This window comes from Thunnus albacares, chromosome 11 (assembly GCF_914725855.1).
Source record: "Thunnus albacares chromosome 11, fThuAlb1.1, whole genome shotgun sequence".
Lineage (NCBI taxonomy): Eukaryota > Metazoa > Chordata > Actinopteri > Scombriformes > Scombridae > Thunnus > Thunnus albacares.
The window spans coordinates 19,807,904-19,831,892 of NC_058116.1; the positions used below are offsets into that span (position 1 = coordinate 19,807,904).

The window sequence follows — 23,989 nt, forward strand, 5'->3', positions numbered from 1 at the left end:
TGTGTTTACATAGCCTCCGGAGCTGCCAATCAGAAGAGAGTAGGCTCTTAAAGAGACAGGAGCTATTTCAGCCTGTTTCAGACAGAGGCTGAACTGAGCGGCTTCATAAAGGACCAGTATAGGGCAAACAAGGAGTTTTTTGAACTGTAAATCATGCAAAGATATTCCAGTAGAGCCCCAGAATACAAATATAGACCTGGAAATGTGCAGTTTATGTCCCCTTTAAGGCCAAATTTGCAAATTTGCATTGCAAGTAGATACAAAACCTTTCTAAATACACCTGTCAAAATGTTAAAACCCTGCAACATGTTATATGAATATGTTCCGTACAATGTATGAACACTTGAGTGAATGATATTTCTCTTTTGTTACAAGTATGCTGTGTTCAACACATACCTCAGTGAAATTCTATAACATTATCTCTGCGCAATGTTCAACACTTGTCTCTACAGTGTAAAAGCAAACATGTGAAGCAAATATTACACCTACAGTACTTGTGTTATATCAGTATGCAAACTTCCTGTGCGGGAATTCTTGTAATATTGGTGAGATCTAAAAGGGCATGAAGTTATTCTTTAAATTATTATGGGTCATGACTTTGTTTTCTTAACAGGCTTGCACACACACACACACACACACACACACACACAAACAGAGGTCAAACAGGGACACATAATATGTTAACAGACAACACCAGCTTCAGCCCTCCAACAAATTTACATCGCAATCATGTCTGCTTAACGTAACCTCAAACAATCCCTGGAGAGAAAGTCGAGTTATTTCTCCCTGTGTGTGTGCGTGTGCATGCATGTGTGTGTGTGTGAAAAATAAAGAGTGTGTGCAGTGCAGTGTGTACAAGACCGACCCGTCTGGGCTCAGTGTTGGTGATGTTGTATTTCCATATTAATAGATATGCTAATCGAACCCAAATCATATGCTAATGAGCATGATGGATTGATGCTGCAGATACACTCACTTTGTTCTCATGAGGCGGAATAGAGGACACACACACACACAGACACACACACCCACAGAAGGTCACCAAAGCAACACACGTCACATGTCATGCACTCAAAACATAGTGTGCTGCAACCAACCAAGAAAACTTTTACTGAGTCTCTTATACTCATGCATTTAAGTTTGTACCTCTACATGCAGTAGTTGCCAGTCACACACACACACACACACACACCAAAGCCTGTTATGTCAGTTTCTCTTTAACTACCGCTGCTATAGTGCCCGGTCATGCTGCAGTAAAGGAGATAAGGGAGTATAAATGTGTGTGAGAGAAAGAGAGAGGAGGACGTTGTTGATAGAGACAGTTCTTCATTTGGTGCTTTTGGCTGAATGAAATCTCCAAGGTCATCTATTATATGTTGAACTAACTGTACTCTGCATCTTTTAGAGGGTGAGCACTCTCTCTAGGTAATACTTAGACTCCAGCTGATGAGCTGATATCTGCACTGCGAAAAGGAAGCCAGCAAGATGCATGCGTACACATGGACACTCACACACACACACACACACACGCACGCACGCACATAAACAGTGGCAGGTGTGTGCCAGCTCATTCCTGCTGCAGACATGGTGCACAAAGAGAGACAGAGAGAAGAAAGAGAAAGAGGTAAGTGTGCTTTACATGTGTTATAATGTGTGACCTTGAACTCAAACCTCCCAAACCTGTCCAGAGCAAGACAAACCCAACCGAGCCTGACCAAAACTCGTCTCCAGTCTGCAAGAATCCTCTTTAGACCTGCCCAACCAACCCACCCTTAACTTAAACTCACCTGAACCCACACCAAACCTTTAACAGTAACAGTGAACAACACAAACCAACCCACTCATCATCACACCCACCCTATGTTGAGCCCGGTACAGTACAAACAAAACAACATACCATAAATCCACCCCAGATGCTTGTGAGCTCAATGAATCAGCTAAGCCTTCAAAACCGTCTGCTCCCCAGTTAACAGTGCTGATAAAAACTGGCCTGTGGTTGAATTGCTGACCCATGTAATAAGTCTTCAAACTCACTGATGCATCACTCAAACTAGACTTCCTAGTTTGAATTTCATCCTCTCCCCATTACATTTAGCAACATTTTTTACCTTGCGCTATTTATGCCCACTAAGGCGACAAACAACAGCACCCTCTTCAAATTTAGCGACCGCCAATCACTTCACACACTTCGCATGTCATACCGCAGGCCTTAGTGGTCAATTGGGATTTATTGCTCAGATCTGATTTTTGGGACGGTCAGCAGCCCGCAAGAGAGACATGCCGTGACACGTTTGGATTTTATAACTGAACTAATGCCAGAACGCAAGCTTTTTATTTCTCTGACGTTCTCACATAACAAATGATGAACAACAGCATTGATACACAAGTCTTGCAAGTAAAACATCCAACTCAAAAGCTGTTATATCAGTTTAGTGTAGGGAGGCTGCTCTGCAGGTGCGCTTGATTTGACAGCAACTGCAGTAACTGGGCGGAGATAAGCCTCCTGAATTTGCACCCAAAATGCTGTCAAAACTTTCTTAGTGCAACCTCGTTAACCAAGAAAGAGGCAGAAGAATGTGCCTGGAGGCATGAGGGAGTTAAAGCACAATGAAAGCACCCTGAATAATCACTGTGACAAAACACTCAATACAAAGTGAAAAACAAGAGACATCCGCCAAGTGAAACGGATGAAAGAGCAGGGGGACTTAATAATAATTAGAATAGTTGTAATTAAATAAAATCAGGTCTCTTTCAAATCAAACATAACAAAATATGAGTGGAAAGTATTTTTCTTGCAACTGCATTTATAACCTTTTTTTTACTCAAACATAGCTTAATCATGTCATGTGATATGCTACTTCAGTAAATATTACTGGGACCACTACGGAAAATTGCAGATGAACATTTAATATCCAGGAATTCCCATTATAGACACTAACACTGACTATCCCTGTAACAAACTGGCCACAATTTCACACATTGACCATACATGGTCCAGCCATATACTAGGTTTAGAGCTAGTCTTGTTTGTTTGGCTGTTCACATTATTTTTTTAAATGTGGCCAGTATCAGATTCCAGTGTGAAGTGGTCACAGTCCTGAACTGACCTGCATGCACAAAAGAACAGTAACAAAGACGTCACATGCAGCACACTGTCGTATGAAGTCAGCATTTACCATTTCATTTATAAGTTGAAGTGCAGTGGAAGCCAGCAGAATTGTGAGCAGATGATAATGAGGATGGAGATGAGGAGAAAGAGAGCCAAATTTTTAATTATGGCTTTTTGTGGAGCAATGGCTGCTACTTGTGTAAAATTTCAGGATGTCAAGGGCTATTTTTAACTACATCTGTCAGCGCCTCTCCACAAGACTCTTGTGGCAAGACATTCGGTTCAGGTGACCCATTGGGTTGTATTGGCTGGAGTGACATAAAAGTCACATCCTGTATCTGATTTGGGGCCACATATGAAAGTGGCCCAAATCAGAATTTATTGATTTGTGCTGTTCACACTGTTATGAAAAAAAAAAACCTTTTTGCAGTGACATCCCATCATCATCATCGGCAAACCCCTCATTACCAATCTATGTACGTTATCCACAAGCAGTCTTCATTCACACCCGAGCTGTGAGACAACAGCTCACAGTGAAACACACACATACAGCTCAGCAGAAGTCCAGCTGGGCCCTCCTCATTAGACTCTCACTGCAAACACACACACACACACACACACACACACACACACACACACACACACACACACACACACACACACACACACACACACACACACACTTGACAGGCCCCTATAGCCCTGCTGTGTCAAAGTGATGGAGAAGTCTAAATTATTGATGCATCTCTATCTAATAGGAGCCCCGGTGTGTCTGTGTGTGTTTGTGTGCCGACTTCCCTCGGTCCATGGCTTCACACATCACAATCACCTCCGAGAGTTGTTTGGTCAACCAGCTAATCTCGGGGACATGATTGGATCACCGAGAGTCCAAACCCCTGTCGGCCACTAACCCTGTATATCTGTATGGATGTGGATATAAACACATGCATTTTGTATAAGTGTGAGTGATTGTTTGCGATTGATTAGAGGATGAACGAGAAAAGCAATATAATATTTTAAAAGCAGCATGGAGGATGCGTCATCCCATTACTCTCTTTCTGTCTATAACCTGATCCTTAATTAATTCCTCTAAGCTACAGCGCATGGATACACAATGCACCTGGTACCTGACCTAACGACAGGCTTATTGTCTTGATGCAAACACACACACACATAACACAGCAGTGCCTCCCAGTCTGATTGAACCTCCTGTCAAGTTTCATCATTTGCTTTCCGACAGGGCCATGAGAGAATCAGCGTGTTCATAAATTTGTGGTAGTGATGGAGGGAGAAGAGAAGCCTTAACAACAGCGAGAAAGAAGAAATCAAACATCCTTGCAGTTTTCACCAATGGCTTTTTTTTTTTTTTACCACGGCTTAAAAACCTTAAATGCTACCCAGAGCAAATGGTGCATGGTATTTATTCAGTGGCACAAGGATTAAAGTAAACTATGTTCCACTCTTGACAGGCATGGCACCATGAAAGAAGGTAAAACGTTCAGGGTTTTTATCCTTTTACTGAGAGGAAATTCCTTAAATAAAACTCCACCTCAGTGGAGTTACACACAGCATTGCTAATGCAATTTGCATTTCTGGTGCAGTTTTAATATTTGGTTGTGTATTCCTACACATATGTGGTCAAACATAGATAACATAATAGCACATCTTAATATGGGAACAACATGAGGGGATTTCAATGTAGAGTGAAACACAAATCCCATGTTTGATGCAGAATAATGAGCACACAATATACCCGCAGTGTGAGTAATGTTTATATTGAAGTAATACAGTATCTGAGACCTCCTTTCAGCCCAGAAGGAGGGTTTTGAAAGCAGGTCGGACAGTGCAGGGTGACCCATTTACATCGACTGCAAACAAAGTCACCGGTCATCTGAAAGGAGTATAAATACAGTTGAGGTACACGAGGAAGGTTGGAAATGGGTACGAAAAACGTAAATTAATGATTGTTATTCAACATCACAAATAGTGATCCTGAGGGTTGTCTTTTCCTTGAATAAAAAGGAGAACACTGATGGAGCTCCTACAATTTAATGTTCTGTATATAAAAGTTAGCCAGCTTGCAATTGTAATTATCTAAAATGATGCACTTATTATCTCTGCCTGTTACATCCTGACCTGAAAGTGATGTTCACTGTGTTCTTTTTGAAAACATGTGGAACTGATGCTATTACCAACGAAAAGTAAATAATGCATCACTAATTTCCACTGCCAGTGGCTTTTAGATAGACAGATATACTTTATCGATCCCCAAAGTGGAAACCACAATAACACACAGATGACTGAGTTGCCGACAGGGGCGGCGCCAACAATTATTTAAGACAAGATTTATGATGACAGCAGGTATCCATAAAAAAAAAAGTATGGATTACGGCACAAAGAGCTGATAAAGATTGGGTAAAAATTTAACTTGAAATGAAAATAACTTAATGACAATGCATCCTAGTTTAAAGTTATATATAGTTCAAGTATATCTAAATAAATATATTTACATTTAAACCCAGGGAACAGAAATATATGATTATTAGTATATTCTTTTTCCATTGAAAAATCTGAATAAGCCAGTGTCTCTTCCTGTGAATGACGAGGAACACAGGTTTCTGTCACCCCTTCAATGGACACCATTAAAGTAGTGTGAATGTTTCCACCCATAAAAAAAACAGAACATTACTGTTTGTCATCAAAGTGGACTGGATACCAAAGTGGAAGTCTCTCCTGAAACACGAACATTTATAAATAAATGATAAATAAAATAAGACATACTTTCATACAAACACTCAGTTGCAAAATTGCTGTTTCTTGTACAGTTATTTTTTTGTAGTAACTTGATATGTAAGGGGTTTATTTTGTGTGTGTGTGTGTGCGTGCACGCTTGTGTGTCTGTTGGTTTACCTCCACATAGAGAATGGGAAAGATACCAATCTTGTCTCCCAGCATGCCTTCTGCCCAGTTCTCATCCACTCGCCTGATTACTGTCAGTACTTCATCCTGGAGAGAGAGGCGGAGAGTGAGACTACACACACGCACACACACACACACACAAACACACACACACCCTGTTGGTACATTTGAATCAATATAGGAAAATGTCTTATTTAGGGTGATTTTAAGAACAAATGAAGGAATAAATAAATAAATGTTTGTTTTTTTGCGTGATTAGTGATGAGTTAGGCCAGTAGTGTACTTTTGGAGGGTTCAAATCATGTTTTGGTGAATATAAGACTGTTGGAAAAATTAAAATGACTAACCCAGAACAATTTTGTATTTTAAGGTGATGCATCTGTCTTTGCTCTATTGTGACCTCAGCACAGGGTGTGCTACTTTAGACTAGTTATAAACCCGACCACGACAAGTATAGGCATCTACGAGCTAAATTATTTTACACCAGATGTCAGTCAAGTGTACTGGATACAATATCAATACTGTGAGAGGTATCAACTACAATGTCACCTGAAATTTAAACTCTTATACCTTTCTGTAACTTCAAGAAGCTTCTCAATAATTGTTCTCTGCCTGCCTGTGATTGCTTCAACTAAGGCTACACATTGTATTTTGTCTAATATCTGTTTTATTAATGTGTTTGTCCATCCTTGTTACTTTTCCTGTGATTTCATTTAAATGTAAACAGGACATTGCCAACCTAACCTGTATACATAATTAAATAACACGTAACAAATAACTTGCAAGTATATGCTCACCTTTACCTATATACTTAGTATTGCACAGAAGTTTCAGGCACTTTGGGTGTTTAGATTCGTATCCATAATGCAATACCACCAGGGAGGTGGCTGATAGGTCCCAAGAAACCCTGATCTCAACATTGTGGAGTCAGTCTGGTCAGACTCTCTTACATGAGGAGACAGAAGCAACTGAGATGCTTAAATCCACAGAAGAAGTGTGGCAAGTTCTCCAAGATGCTTGTAAGTAACCTGTATTTTCTGTCTACTATACTTCATTCTGTAGTTAAATAAAAACTATTCATAGCATTATTTTTGAAAGCATTCTCATGTTACTTTTAGTGCCTAAAACTTTTGCACAGTACATATGATATTCTCAGCAATATTAAATCCTACACACATATAGTGATATTACATCCCTTCACCACACACACACACACACACACACACACACAGACTTCATCAAGAAAGTATTTCCCCCCTTCTTGTTCCTCTCCTCACATGAATATAATATCTTGGTTAGACCATTAGGGACGGCGGTGATAATGCTGGTAAATGACTGTGTATTAGTCATACTGAATAATTACCTTTCACACTGAGAAAACAATATCACACACACTGGTTCCGCATGACAACACACATACAGCACACCGCAGGGGTATGCATCTCTACGTGAGTATACGACTTCGTGTAATCTTCAATCGTTAACCTGTTGATTAGTTTTGCCCTAAAATGCAAAATAATATGGACTATTAACAGCTTATTGTCATCTCTTAATTTAGATGTCGAACGCAGTGTGTTTGAGATGAAGTATCTATTGCTTGTATTGCACTTTGTCTTAAAACACCTACAATGAAGTGTACTGCACACTGTAATTTAATAATCTCTCTCTTCCTCTCCCGACAAACACAGTCAGGGCGGATATGTCGAACGTTCAGTCCTATCACAAATGAGTCTGTGTAACAGCGAGAACCAAACGACAAGCTTTGAGGAACAAGACAGAACAAGGAATACAAATGACTGTTTACACCAAATCCAGCCTGGATACACACTTCTTAGGGAGTGTCTTCTCTCATTTTGTCTTTATCTCACCATCTCCATAGTGATACTTTGAAAAATGGAGCAATTTTGAGACTCATTTTTAAGAGGTGAGATGTGAAATGGAAGTATACGGAGCCCCTAAAAAGCGTTTTTTTGTTTTATATTCATTTAATGATTTATTGTTTATGTATTTATGATTGGTATGTATGTCAAGTATGTTTGGGAGATGAATGTTTTGTGATGCAGCGACGCTGAGCCCAAGAAAATTTTCCCTAAGGGGACAGTAAAGTATATCTTATCTTATTTTCTGAACTACTTTGGTGAAAAATGTTGATCATTGTTTACCACAGCCCAATATGATGTCCTCAAATGTCTTCTTTTGTCTCTACCAACAGTCCACAACCAAGTTTACTATCATACAAACCAGAAAATATTCACATTTGAGGAGCTGAAATCAGAACATTCTTTTTACTTAAATGACCTGACAATGAATCAATTATCAAAAAGTCGGCAATTAATATAATAGTTGACTAAGCTCTAAATTTTACGCTCCCTCATAATACTTTTGCGTTGCCTCACAGTATGTTTTGCACATCTTTGAATCCATAGAGGAAGGCTGAACTGGATAATGATGCAATAGTATCAGTGTCTCAGCTGTGACTGCTCTGCCAGAATTCTGTATGATTGCAGCTAATGTTGCGATAATTAGCAGAGTTAGTTAAACTAGTTCTCTAAACTATATTATGACTGGCAGCTGCTGCTGTGATTCTGACAGGCAGTAACTGTTATTCTATAGCCATGGGATGGCTATAGCTTTGGCCTCTGCTCTTGCAGTATTTGTATGTGCGCTGGTTTGATTGTTATGCTGACAGCTGTGACACATTAATAATGGGTGTAACTAACTACATGCAGGGGTGGTGTAGTGTGTGCGGTGAAGCGAAAGAGCAGTGCTTGCTGAGCTGTAGCTATTCCTGAATTCTGCTGTATGATAACACACCTGTCATATCTGATAGAAGCACCGTATTCAAATCCCGAGTGTCAGACTATTAATCAGAGCGGTGAAGAGTAGCTACAGTTCAGCTGCTGTAGCTATATCCATCGCAACATAGCAACAACCACAAATGAAGCTGTAGCCCGAGCAATAAGCCTGTCCGCAGTCACAGCCACAGCTTCAACCAGAGCTCAACCCACAGCCAGGCAGCTACAGCTGTGGACACAGTCAGCTTCGAGGCAATGCAGGGTTATTGTGAGGTAACGCAAAAGTACGTTAGAAAAAAATAACCGTTCAAGGGCTCTGTAGAAATGCTTTAATTTAACCCTGTGTCTAAAGGTATGGACTGTGCTGTCACCCTGACTTCAGTGGGGAGTTCATTCCACCTCTGTGGAGCCAGTACAGAGAGGAGCCTTGACAAAGATGACCACAAGGCCCTCAGAGTGAAGGGACGGCTAAACCTATGGAGGTAGAGGAGTGCATTGGTCAGGCTGGAGTGCAGGATTTGACAGTGCATGGAAGTAGAAAGGAGCAGTTCCTTTCACTGCCCTGTAGACCAGAGTCTTCAACTGGATGAGAGCAGCGAAAGGGATCCGGTGTGGTGAGCGGAGAAGTGGAGTAGTGTGGGTGTTTAATAGCAGGTGGGCAGCAGCATTCTGGACTAGCTGCAGAGGTCTGGTGGCAGATGCAGGGGCTCAGGCGAGCGGGCAGTCCAAGCGGGAGATGACAAGTGTCAATGCCTGGCTGCCTCCCTAATGAGTAAGGTGCCGCCTCCCTAATGATGTTGTACAGGAGAAACATACAGGAGCAGGCTCCTGCTGCGATAACTGGTAAGAATGACAGTTCATCCTCCAGCCTCACGACCAAGTTCCATGCTGTTCGAATCAACCAACTTACCATCTTACAGCTTTGAAAAGGAGATGTTTTTTTTTTTTCAGCAGTACAGATTTTATAGCTCTAGTCGTGTATTCTTGTTGCTTCGAATGTAAAAGCCAATAGCGTTAATTTTAAGAACATGGAGGAAAAGGTCAAAACTGCATTTCCTTTGGGAAGGAACCACACAGAGCTTGTACTTTTCACTCTGTTTGAAGTTGCTCTGGTTTACATCACAAGAACCAATCTGTGAGTAGAGTCAGTAGTGATAAATTATTAGTGTCCTACAAAGAAATAGTCTGGTTTAACACAATAGATAAGTGTTTGCTTCTACTACAGTATTTATCCATCCCTCCAAGGAGGTTTCTCTGCACTGATTCTTCCATGCTGCCTTCCCATACTCATACATTGCTATGTTTGCGCTGTGATTGATACAACAAGTGTCCTCAGATGAGTGTGTGATCAGTATATGTGTGTGTGTGTTTGTGTGCGCTACCTTGCTGAAGGCCAGACAGTCTTTATCCTGGTCTTTGTTTTTGACCTCAAAGTCATACAGTGCTTTGCCCTGGGGCGGAGTCTGGCTCAGGGGACGCAGCAGCTGGATGTAACTAGCAGGCAAGAAACCATGGCAACCGTTGAGCTCGCCGTGGTACCAGTTGTCATCCACCTTACGTCGCAGGATGATGATGTCACCCTTGGAGAACTGGAGATCGCCTGGCTCCTTTCCCTCGTAGGAGTACAGGGCTTTACCACAAGGCAGTGCTGGAATATTCTGCAAAACATACACACATACAAATACTTATTGTAAACACAAAACATTTATTTATACAGTATATACAAGTTTGAACAGATATCATACCACTGATTTTTTTAAAATTATTTTCTTTTATATATAAAATTATATTTACAACAGGTTTATCTTTTCAACAACAGTAACAAGGCAGTATGCTCGATGTAGTGTACAAATAGTTTGACATCAATAAAGAAATAAAAGGGAAAGGGGAAAATAATTAAATTAATTAATTACAGATCAAATTCATTACATAAGGCTCTAGTTTTCACAGCTTTAGAGTTTGTGCAGGATTTCAGTGTGACTAGGTAGGATTTTAAGTAGGACATGAAGACAGTAGGGTTGGGCTTCCCTTTTGCAAAATTGCTGGAGTGTATATGAAATCTTGCTAATAAAGAAATAATATTAATAACATGCATTTTCCTGGCAGACATTTCATCAGCAAAAATACCAAATAAAATAAATTAAATTTTAAATTTGAGTTGAGGATCTAATTTAAGGTGATACCAAAAAGTTTGCCTAAAGGTACAGTCCCAAAAAAGAAAAAGAAAAAGAAAGGTTACTGTTTCATCTGTGCTGTGACAGACGGAACAAAGATGGTCAATGTTCAACTTATATTTTACAATAACTGAATTATATGTAATATTTTCAGAGACACTAAATACAGCTAATTGCTATTATTGTAAACTGTATACTGTATGTGCGAGGCAAGATTAGAAAGCTTAACAGGGGTAGCAACAGTAACTAAGAGGTAGGGGCTTAGCGAAAGGTCATTTTTTGTGGGCTGGTGGACTGAAATGACGGTAAGATTTAAGTCTGCATTTCCAGGACCTCGATCCTGCAAGTGATGTCTTTAATTAATAGAGGTTCAGGAAGTTTTCCCCACTCACATTCTGCTGTTAAGAAGACACTTCTGTATTTTGCTCTTAAATTTCAGCTTGTTTCAGTGGCCAGATGTTATTACCTGTCAGTTATCTTCTCCTAAACCAGAAACCAGGGTCTCAGTGAGGATAAGCTGCTCTTCTGTACTGTTGCCCCACTAGTGATTAACATAAAAGGCCCAGGTGACAGGTATATTTTTTTAAATAAAAATCTTACATAGAGCAGCATTAAGTGCATTTTAAAAGCCTCTACAGAGGATTAAAAGCACTGCTTTCTAGTATTAGTGTCACTGTGTTGAAATGATGGCAGATAACTACACCTCATAAACCTTGGGGTTGACAATTGCGTGAGTTTCCGGTGAAATGCTGTTTCATTATATTCTTCCTATTAAAGAGCTGGTAAGTGCTCCTTTGTGCCATGTCTGGAACAAATCAGTTTCAAGTCTGGTATATGACAATAAAAATACATTGTATGTGTTTGTTCTCTACTCTTCATTTTAACATTTGTGGTGTCCTATATTGGAGAAGTGCAAATGAAGTAGTGACTCCTGCAGTCATCAGTAAATTAATATGAAAAAAATAACCTGGGGGGCAAACTGGTTTTGAAGTAACTTAAAACAGTGGAAAATTCAATATGCTGCAAACTGTTGGCCCTGGAGACAAATTTGCAGAGCATGGATAGTTGGATATGTGCTCCAAGTTTCATTTTATTCCCCCCAGCAGTACGTAAGATATGACTGGTTATTAAAATGTTTGCCAGGTAATTGCTACTCCCACCTTGGGCCAAACACAGTAATTTTGAAAATGCCAGAGTGGTTTGATGCATTACTCTCTGGAGTTACATCAAAATCAGGTCTGGAGTGTCTAACTTATCATATGCTATTAGACACATACTGACCCACTAACCCTACACAAACTGATTTTGTACAAAATGCCATACTTGTGTAGAATATGAGCAAAATACTCCATTGAAATTCATGTTAAAGGTCACCTTATTGATATACAGTATTCTCAATTAATCCATGTCCAATCATAGATTAGCAACTGTAACTATGCACAGGTCTGCCAAGCTTTGGTTTTCTCTACATGCTGAGGCAGTGTGCATGTGTCTACAGTGAGTGTGATATTTGTCTTAAAGTCTGGAGTGTAGTGTACTTTTTTAGCCTTTCCAAAACCACAAACACAAGAGTAAAAGTGTAAGGAATGCATTAAACAGTGTATGTCTGCTATACATAAACTGCAATTAACTAAGCTTAGTACCTGCAGTAGTGACCAATGGTTATTTACAAGACCAAAGGTGTACTCACATTACAGCGTAAAAAAAGGTTTTACTCTGCTTTTTCTGCAGTATTTACCACTGCTAATGTTGCTAGCAGTAGATTGTTGTATTTCAGAGAATGAACTGAAAGAACAAACCTGATAGCTGCATCTGCATATTGATATTTCACCAAGCAAATATCTTTTTTTTCTGGTCTTGATGAGGCCAGTTTGCTAGTTTGCTAGTTTTGTCCACCAAGGTAAGTGCAATAATGATCAAAGTTCAACAAATTTGAACTTTTGGCGCACCGCGATATGCACCTGGTGAGATTGCTGACTTTTGCCTATATGACATATAGCTTTAGCCTCAGTCTTTTAGCACGAATCCATACCATATATGTAGCCATCAAATGCATATTTAAGACAATAAAAAGTCAGCAAGATAAGGCGTTTCAACCAACTCATAGAGCTATCGTTAGTTTAACGAGCTAGCTACAGCTGTTAAAATCTGCCAGCAACAGTTATCAGAAAGCAGAGGCCTGCTTTTGTTTACCTCTTTTCTGAAATCAGGGACCCATTGTTTAAAAAATTACTAATAATTTTAAGTGGTAATCTGTCATTGTTAATCATTGTAAATTGCCTAGCAACAGTAATTAAGCAGACCAAGGCTTAGTAAAAGGTCAATTAAGATGTGATTAAACAAACTGGATCTATTTTATCATTGTATATACTCACAAAATATCCTTTTTTCACATAAAAGACTCAAATAGACAATTTGATATAGTTTTAAACCTGCACAATATAAAAGTGACCAGTGACACATAGATATTTATCATCACAGCACACCTATATTCACATTCACCACCACACACACGCCCAAACAAACACTGCAGTACTCAGCACACACTTAATATACTGAACATGTTCTTGAAGGAGTCAGGTATTAAAAGGGAGTTTATCTTATAGAGGATTCAGGTAAATACACAGCAGTGTGTTGGCCAACAGAGGAGAAGATGCATGAAAGACAAACAACTCCTTTTCTTCCCAGAGAAGGTGTTTACTATTATATCAACACACACACACACTTTCAGACAAACACACAACCTTTATGTACACTCTCATGCAGACTGATTTCTCGCTACACTGAATAGAAAAGCCCGAGGGTCCACTGCCTGGCTGTTCTGAGATCAGTGGTGACGCAATATAAGGAAACACACAGACACACACATACACACCCAAACAACAAAAATCCAGTCTTCATGCTATTTTGACTGTTACTACTGCTACTACCACTGCTGCTACAACAGGTACTACAGTAAATTATACAATATTCAATACTAAACATTTTTATTTTTGGCATTTTTACCTCCATTTGGTGAAGTGACAGACAGGAAACAAGGGGAGAGAGATGGGTATGACATGCAACAAAGGTCCCTGGCTGGAATAGAACCAGGGACATCGCAGTCATATGGTATGCATAGTAACCATTCAGCTACCCGAGTGCTAAATACTTGACATTGCATTGACACTACATGGCCAAAAGAATGTAAACAATGTTTGGTCTATGAATTGTCAGAAAATAGTGAAACATGTCGATCACTGTTTCCCAAAGCCCAAAATGCAACCTCAAATATCTTGTTTTGTCCCAACCAACAGTCCATAACCCAAAGATATTCAGTTTACTGTCATAGAAGACTAAAGAAACCAGAAAATATTCATATCTAAGATGCTGGAACCACACAATTTTAGCATTTCTTTCTTAAAAAATGACTCTAAATGATGAATGGATTATCAAAATAGTTGGCGATTAATTTAAATTCAGCTAATCTATTACTCGCTCAAAAATCACAGCTATTACTGTAATCCGCTGCCATAACAGCCTCCACTCTTGTGGGAGGGATTTTGGAGCCTGATAGTTGCAGTGATTTGACAGAAGAGCATCAGTGTTGGCCAACAAGGCCTGGCTCAGAGTGTGTGTTCCAGTTCATCTAAAGGGTATAGGAGGGGGTTAGGCTCATTGCTCTGTGCAGGCCAGTCACATTCTTCCACACCTAACTGTGAAAAACCATTTATTTATGGATATAACTTGAAGAAACAGGAAAGGAACTTCCACACACTGCTGCTACAAAGTTGGAAGCCCACTAGTGTCTAAAATATCATTGTGTGTATGTTGTAGCATTAAGATAACTGAAAGGACTAAGCCAAACCACAAAGAACGGCCGCAGAACAAAAGCTCACAAACATAAACCTTTGTGGCCATACAGTGTAAAAAACAAAGTGATCTTTACACATTTAATCATATCAACCTTCCCACTTCACCTTCAATCACTTCAACTTCCCACAACTAGCTGATGCTGAGCAAGCATGTTCAAAGTGTGTGTTTCTATTTGTGAGGGCATGTGTAAACCCCAGATGGGCTATAATGGGCTTGGGAGGGGAGGTGAGGGCGTATGAACTTTTCCACATCTGTCTCTCCCTGTTTTACCAGTGCAACCATTTAACCTCAACGATGGGAAAGGGAGAAAGAGAGATGGAGAAGAAGTGGTACAGGATGAGATGAGTCTATAGGGCTACATTCACATCACAGGCCTCAATGCTCCATTACAATTTTTTAGTCAGATCCAATCTTTTTGTGTTGATTGTTCACATTCACGTTCTCAACACTGAAATGCCAAAATATGAGCTGCATGGTCAACGTCATTTGTGCAACAGTCAAATCATAAACACGGATGACATGGCTGTGCTAGCATAAGCTTCTTCCAGTTTGGTTTGAATAGAAGCTTTTCCATTAATGTCCGACAAATTTGAAACTTCCTCATCTCTCCATCGACCCCTCACTGTTGCTCTCCTCCGTGTTTATTTTTACCGGGCTGTGAGGTGATGACAGGCAATATGCGCAGGAAAGTGAGATGTTACAAAAACCACATGAATTTCGGATCTGACCGATCTGACAGCGGTTGCATAGCCAGAGATCGGATATCTGATTTGAGTCACTTGGAGGCAAAAAAAAAAAAAAAAAACAGACATAGAAAGAAAAAGAGAGGAGAGGAGGAGGAAGAAGAGTTAAGGAAGAAACCGAAAGGTCGCCATTTCAGTTCCTGCACTGGTATCCCTGGATAGGAAGTCAAAAAACAACATCCGACCCTCCCTCTATTGCACAACTGAAGTACCCTTGAGGAGAAGGAAGAAGTAGTAGATTTCTCACTCTAGTCTCACTTCTGTCTTTTCTTGCATCTACTCACCTATGCTCAGCTTTCCCCATTTCCCTTTCTCCCTTGATGCTTCTATATCCTTTCTCACCCTCCCGCTATTTTCACCTCTCTCTCTTCTAGTCTCTCTCTCTTCTCACTTTAATTCCTTCTTTGTCTTTCTTCCCCTGGGCCAACAAACTTGGGCGAACACCTAGAGGCTGCTGGAGGGCATCAGAAGAAAAGTGCTGGCTTTGCTGCTCGATGCTAGGAGGAGATCGCTAAGCACGGGGCGGGAGGGTCAAGCTTCATCCAGGAGGTCTATATTATAAAAAGAGAAAGATCCCACCTGAATTTAAAGAATGGGCCAATTCATGTTGCATTTTTCTAGTTATTCTGATCAAACGTACTGGTGTGATGTTCCAAAATCTATCAGAGAGATCTATCTTTTTCAGGAAGTTCTGCCTCAACTCTCATTTCTTTTTCAAGTTGGAAAAACTTAATGAAAAACTTAAACTCATCATGCACATTTCCAGGTCTATATTTTTACTCCGGGGCTCTACTGAAATATTTTTGCATGATTTACAGTTACAAATTTATCTTATACTGGCTCTTTATGCAGCCTCTCAGTTTGAGCCTCTGTCTGAAACAGGCCGTTTTAGCTACGTGAGCTGTTGAGGTAATATTGCAAACGAAGAGATCAGGGCCGGCATTTCTACATATGTTCACCTTAAGCTTTGTACTTTTGACGATGTTTAACATAAGACATCTGACATTATAACAGTATATAAATAACAGAAAACCAGAAAAAGCATGATATATCGCCTTTAATGTGCACCACTATTGGTATCACTCCACCAAACACATACCTCATAAGAATCACTACATGGTTTAGGCAGTTAATGTAGCCTGCAAGTTAATTTGCCTGCAAGACATTTGTAAGACCTGTGGGAACAATGAATATAAAAATTGGTTTTACTCTTTCCTTTCTACACATCACGATTTTATTTCTTTCCTCTCACAATCTTTCTTTTTCACTTCTTTCTCTGCCTGTTTAAGCTCTGTCACCTTCAGTTTTCTTGTCTCCCTCTTTCGTTCCACCTGCTGTGCTACTCGTGTGACTATAGCAGCTTTGCTAGGTGTCTTTACAGCACTATAAAGGCCCTTTAACACATGCACTTTACAAGTGTTCTAATAAGTTGTGCCACATGTTTTAGATAACAGTGTAGTAAATGTAACATTTCATTATTGGTTCCTGTGCACAGGGAAATCCAATTTTATAAATGAAATACTGCAAATAAACCAATTCCAGCTGCAATTTTGTAGAAGAGATACATTTAAAGTTGTCTTATCCTTGAATATTTTTTTATTTTCCTCAGGATTGGCAAAAAACAAATCTCGGAAATCCGCCTTAGAAAATTGCATTGTGCATACACAAGACAATCAAAGTTTTCAGCTTTAATTTAAGCCAACATCTTACAGCATGAAAATCCAGTGAGACAGCTTTACCTACAGAATCAACAGCATTTGAGTCTATTAGGGATTAAAATGAAAGCAGAAATTTATCTACTATATCTTGTCCATTTTAATTGCGGTGGCTTGTGTGCTGCCTTTTAAACTGTGTAAAATAGGCCACATAATTAAGACCATTTATTGTTATATTGTGTGGGCGCACAGATTTGTTATCTAGGTGAGGCGCTGAAGCAATAATCAGCCATTTTCTTGCAAAATATGTTTCAAAATCCGTTGCTGAAGCAGTCTGTGAGATAACTGAGAATACTCTTCTTTGTCGGTGATGTCATTACACCAGTGTTTTCCTGAGCAGAAAAAACAATCTATTCAGAATAGCCATTTCATGTGTGAAAAGAGTTGAGATGGAATCGTGCGAATGGCAAAAACCAAGGCAGGAACATTGCATCTTCCATGTGTGAAAAGAGTTTTTTAGCGTCGTACCTGACAGCAGCAGAATATTATCATCAGTCACATGCACACACACTAACACACACGCACACACTTATTCACCAAGTGAATGCTATCTCACCCCTGTGGTGCAGTTATTAGTGTTTGTGGATTTCAGTAATGGACAGAAGGGTTGTGTGTGTGCGTGTGTATATGTGTCCACTGCCCTTCCCTTGTGTTCACTGCCCACATGCAACAAGTCTTACAAGCAAAGGATTCAGCTGGTAATTTTCGAAATTTTTCTTATTGTCAACAGAGCCAAACCAACAATGAACTCATCCTACTTACAAGTATTATGTGTGTATTCCATGTAAGGCAGAGGCCACTGTGCATGTGCAGCAACACGGCTCCATTCACAAAGCTTCGCCAGCTTGTTGTGCTACATATCACAACCTCTTCACTTTGTACTGAAGTTCTTTGAGAAATTTACAGTGTATAATTTAGCAGCCTACAAAGTTGACTGAATACGTGATCTCAGTTATTAGTCTTTGGAGCCCTTTTTAAACAAGCTACCGTGCCCAAACTCCTCATGGCAAAGGAACACCTAGTGCAGTGACTCATTGAGGTGTTTTTAATATTTCTTGGATATCGATGGAAGTCTACAGCACAGAAGAATAAGATATTTCGTGCTTTGGATACACACACAATACTTGTAAGTAGGATGAGTTCATTGTGGGTTTGGCTATGCACATGAGATTTGTTGGCAAGATGAAAAATATAGAAAATCGCCAAACTTGTCTTTTAAGCCTGAATAAAATGCAGTCTAAATTTGGCAAATTTTGATTTAAATCAGGAGCAGCCCAATCAAATAATTAAATCATTCACTACTTTAGTACTTAACAGTTTTTGTTACTACAAAAGCGTTAACATTAGGCTTGATATTCAGCTGTTTATTGGTCAAAAGATTGCTGTTTTCTTGTTTCCTTCTTGTTACGTTTGTGTCTGTCGCTGCCTCCATGAAACTAGATTAATTTATTGTTAAATTTAATTTCACAGCAAGCTTGCATGACCACTGTGCAACCATCCATAATCAGGAAACTCTGTTATCCTATCAGGCTAAAGATCAGAATATGTTCTCACCCTTCATCTTGAGCTATAACAGGTCATGGTTTCACACTAGTGTATGTGTGTGAATGAGTGTAAAGGAGAGAGTGAGCTGTGTCTGTCATTTCAGGTTAATGAGTACAGTACAGGTATTTTTATGCACAATGACCTATTTGAACTGAGAGAAGGAAAGAGAACACAGGCAACATATACACATTTTTTAACTTCGTTTAACTATGTTCAAGTATTTTTAAGCAAAAAGGCCAAAAATTAAATGGTTTCACTTTATCAAATGTGAATGTTATGATAGTACAGTGAAAATCTTAAAGTTATGGACTGTTGTTCAGACAAAACAGGACATTTAAGTCATCTTAGGTCATTTTATTGATCAGCTAATTTGAAAGTAATTGGCAGATTAATTGATTAATGAAAATAATCATTAGTTCCTGCCCTAAAACATACATATACACATACACACAACAGCCCACTCTTCCTTTTTTTAGACACATAACAAGATTACACAGTTTTTAGGCACATATGCATTCACACACTTGCATACACACACATACACACACACACACAAACACACCCTTATAACAGGATTAGAGTCCGTATGCCACACACTCACTGATGCTGAGCTTATTAAATCAATAATTAACAGCCACCCTCAGCTCTGTGTATGAGAGAGTCAATAAGAAGCAGTTTCATCTGCTGGAACAACACGCTGCATCATCCACCACTCTTATCCTTGTTGATCTAAAGTAACCCCACTTACTTCATCTATTCATCTTTTATACCAGGCTGTGAAAAGTGCTGATTACACCGAGTGTTACCAGTCTTGACTTTTTAAAGTGATGTTGTGATTAGTGGTGCAGCAGCATGTTTTTATGGAGGCCAATATTACTAGTTTTAGATTGAAAGCTTTTCTCATGTTTGCCTTCAGTTTCATTATTATGTGCTGGCAACACTCTTCTGACTGACCTTTAAAAATGAAAGGGAATTTCTCCCTGTCAAATGTTAATACGCTCACAGTTGGTAACACGGCAAGAATGTGAAACAGATGCGCTAAATGTGATGCAAAAAGTTGACATTGCGTTTCTATATAATTAGATCATTCGCCACTGTAACAACCCAGTTTCACCATCGGTATTATTAAAGATATTATTGAAGTAGATCAGACAATGCTAATATACTGTACAACAAAGAAAGTGAAATGAACTTCAGTGGCTATTTTTGGCTAGTTAAAAGAAAAAAAACAACTGTTTCAGAAAGCAGCTGTTAAATTGATATATTTCATGTGAACGAACCACTTTCAGACTTAGTAATGTCTTAGTAATTATGTTATTTGTCAGACAATATCTGTTGCTATCTGGTAAGTCACCTCTATAAATGTCATGTCACCTTCAGCAGAACAAAGCCCCGAACTTGAATTATGTTTCTCCTTATTTACTGTAAGACTGCACTGAGGTTTTGCGCTGGTAAAAATGGAAGAAAAACAGTGTTGCTCAAATGGTGTGTTTGGGCTCAGGCAGTATATATTTTAAGGCGTTTATCACAGCAGACTGACCACTGCGGCAGAGGAAACTGTCTGAAATTTAACGGCTAGGAAAAGCAGGTATAAAATCTGTGGCACTGTTTTAGCAGACACACACACACACACAGAGGGAGAGAAACTGTAAGCAGGGAGAAAAAGTAAGTGGGAAAGAGAGAGAGAGAGAAACAGGCACTACAAAGTTACTTTACTTAGCAACATGAGACAAAAGAGCAGGAAGAGCAACAATCTGTTATTTTTCACATGACTTCACCTTTCTGTTTCCCTTATATCCCTCCTCCCTATTTTTCTGATATGATTAAAGCAGCCAATTATAGTTATAAAGTAGACTGTTGCATCATCTGTTTACCGAAACAACCTCATCAGTTTTAAAGTTTTACCAAAAGCCTCCCTCTACTCTTTCATCAACTCATTCAATCACTGATTGACAACTGACTGAGTATTGCAGGATGAATATGCTCGCAGATCTAAAAGTGTCTTTTCTTCAACCCCTATTCCAAATCCAGCAGCAAAAAAAGACTTTTGTTTGTGCTCCGTTGTTTTCCAGACAAAACCGTCTGGCATCAGTTCTTAATGCAAATCAGATGAACTGCTGCTGGGCTCATTTACATTAGTAGTTTAGTAAATACCCCGCTGAATTAAACAATTGTGGTGACACATAAATTTGTGCCCCTAACGATAGTTTGCAACAGGTTTATATCTCTTTAAGGTCAGAATCCACATGCTAAGAAGAATGTTAACAGGGTCATTAGTCTCGTCCTAATGGGTGCAACAAACTAACAGGAGCGTAAGGGAGCTGTCAATCAAGCAGTCTGTACACGCCCACACAGTCCTCACAGGAGGTCTAATCAGCCAAAATAAGTGAAAGCACCTTTTTGGGTTTACCATAAATGCACAGGGCATTTAAAGATCCTTTTAAGTGTTATGTCTTAAATTAAATAAAATAACCTGAATACGTGCCAGCAGATCATTATTTTAACAATACGGCATTAGGTTTAATAAGGACTTTAATTCAACTTGACAACACTCTTCTTAAGAGAGACAATTACTGGTGTTGCACTGCGCTTTGGGAAGAGTTAATAATGTCATCCGAGTACGCTGCAAAATATGTATGCAGCTCCAGCATATCCCTTGTGGCCTGCATAATAAAGACAAAAGCTTTGATGTGTGGATTTTATTTACCTCACATTACGTGCAGCCAGTTCATAGAGCTTTCCCAAAGGAAGGACTAAACATAACACTTTCAAAAAAGGTAGATGATTGAAAAAGAAAATTGCAGTATTAGTGTTGGTCCATTCACTTATCTTATTAGTTAAAGCCAATACTTTATCCAGCAGCAAAAGCTGACATTAAAAAAGAACATTACTAATATAAGTGAAGAAAAATATATTAGTTCTTGATATGGGAAACTGCAGACTCAAAATATAACTAGATATTGAAATTAATAAGTAAAATGTCCCAATAATTATTGTATATTACTTAACATACTGTAGCTGGCATGAGGGAGAAACTGTCCTACGATAGAAAACAACAACTGTGTGATATCAGATGTTTAATTAAGCTCACCTTGTGATCTTTAACTACAGTTTATAATATATAAGCTTAGCCAGAGAGAAACATTTACCATCATGTAATGTATGTGACCTCATCCACAGCAAACCTGTTCAGATTTTCTTGATAGATCAAGTTTGGATTCTGCATTTTGTCTTTTAGTGGTATCTGATGTGGCAGTAGTAACAGGTTTGGGAGATCTTGTCAACCGGCAGAGACGTAACCATGACTGCTGCCTTTTTCCTCACCTTCATTACAACTTTTCCACTTAAACAGTGTCCCTGTAGCTGCTGCAAAGGTCACAAGAACCAGCGTCTCTACCAGCGGCTACATTTACAAAAGTGTGCACAGATTCGACAGCCTGAAGAAATCTGCACATCATCAAAATTGATTTATAAAAATATCTGAACACTAAACTACTACAGCAATAAATGGATAATAAAATGGCCAATTTTGAAATTGATACACTTACAAATCTATTTATATGTTTAATTCTGTATTTATAAGGTTGGAATGGGAAGGACTGTGAATCAATAGGAGAAACTTCATGGAGTGTGAAATAGAAGTGGATGTTATTGAGACTGAGGCTTTATTGTTTGGTGGTCATAGTACTGGTGTGACCAATAGGAGAAGATCTGCTGAGTGGCAGCACATCACAGCAGCAATGAACACAACTTCCTTTCTTCTTTTATTTATCTGTTATCTATTTTGATGTACAGCTGCTTTCCAAAGAGAATAGGTTAAAAGAGAGAGACAGAGAGAGAGAGAGAGAGAGAGAGAGAGAGAGAGAGAGAGAGAGAGAGAGAGAGAGAGAGAGAGAGAGAGAGAGAGAAGCTATTCTGGAAACTGAATGAAGTGGTTGGAAATCAAAACTGACACCGAGAAGCATGATGCTATGCGTATTGGCAGACTGAGCTGTAGTTGTGTCTGGCAGGGGTCAACAGTCACTGGAGCTCCCTGCCCTTAACGAGTGTCTGACTTTCTATAAGTGGAAACTGCCTCATCGTTAGTGTTTTTCCTCGGAGGGCGGGAGACGCAGATCTGAAGGTGGATAAAGCTGCTTCAAATAACCGGGCTGTTCCTCGAGCGTGAAGCGTCAAGCGTGTCATTTCTGCAACTTTCCGAAACAGACGAGCCAACATTCACACCCACTTAACGTAGTGATTGACCAGGTGCAGAGGTGAGAAAGGAGTCAGGCTTGTAACTTCTCTCTCTAGCTCTCCTTTTTCATTCATGACACCATTATTTCTGTCACTTTTCATTTGAACAAACGAGTGCAACACTATGAATGTCTTAGGTATTTAACTGATATCGTGTTTCCCCAAACTCAACCCTCAAGCTGCTGCTGTGTTGCTTTGAAATGCTGCCAATATAGAAAGGATATCAGTCTCAAAAGGCAGCCAGTGGACGTTACTCTGCAAGTGATTGGATCAACCTTTGACCTTTGGTATATAATTGGCACTAGAATGAACAGCAATCACTAGACAAATGTACCAATGTGCTTAAGGTCTGCTTCTGCTTAAGCAGATGTTCACTTGCTGCCTCTTAGGAGTTAAGAGGCAGCAGAGTCAATGTAAAGTGCTGGTCTTTGTTGACATAAGGCACGCTACGAAAGAAGTGCCTGGTGCACCTGTAGCACACTTGGATACTGGCTGGGATTTAAAAGAATACATCATCACAGGTGGACGTGTTGGCTGCGATGAAAACCATGGCCAATCACATCAACTCCTTTCATCATTTTAGAAAGCAGCAGGATACCAGTAGAAGGTTTTTTTTCTCTGAGAAAACAAATATTCTGGTTCGGTGCATGTGCAGACTTCTAAGCGTGAATATATCGTCGCCCAGTATGCTGCCAAGGATAGATGTCTCCTTTAAAGTTGAATTCATGCTTCTGGACATATTGAAACTTTCACCATGTTTTTTTTATGAGTAGCACTGTGGATTTTTATTTGGCATCCAAAAGATCCACTGGTTAAAATATCACTGAAGGGCCGTGTGAAGTGAAGTGCAGGTGAAGAGACAACCTGAGTGAGCCTCGCCAGCTTCATGTTGCACTTT

General features: G+C 39.5%; 1 protein-coding gene across 2 annotated transcripts in view; it reads right to left on the reverse strand.

The window, feature by feature from the left end:
* LOC122992249 (E3 ubiquitin-protein ligase SH3RF3-like) overlaps positions 1 to 23,989 on the reverse strand; it is a 106,478-nt gene that overhangs the window by 30,042 nt on the left and 52,447 nt on the right. For both annotated transcript variants that reach the window (XM_044366003.1, XM_044366002.1), the window contains exons 2-3: positions 10,206 to 10,481; positions 6,020 to 6,115 (exon numbers count right to left, since the gene is read on the reverse strand). In XM_044366003.1, coding sequence (XP_044221938.1) covers positions 6,020 to 6,115; positions 10,206 to 10,481 — 372 coding nt within the window. The remainder of the gene's footprint in view (positions 1 to 6,019; positions 6,116 to 10,205; positions 10,482 to 23,989) is intronic.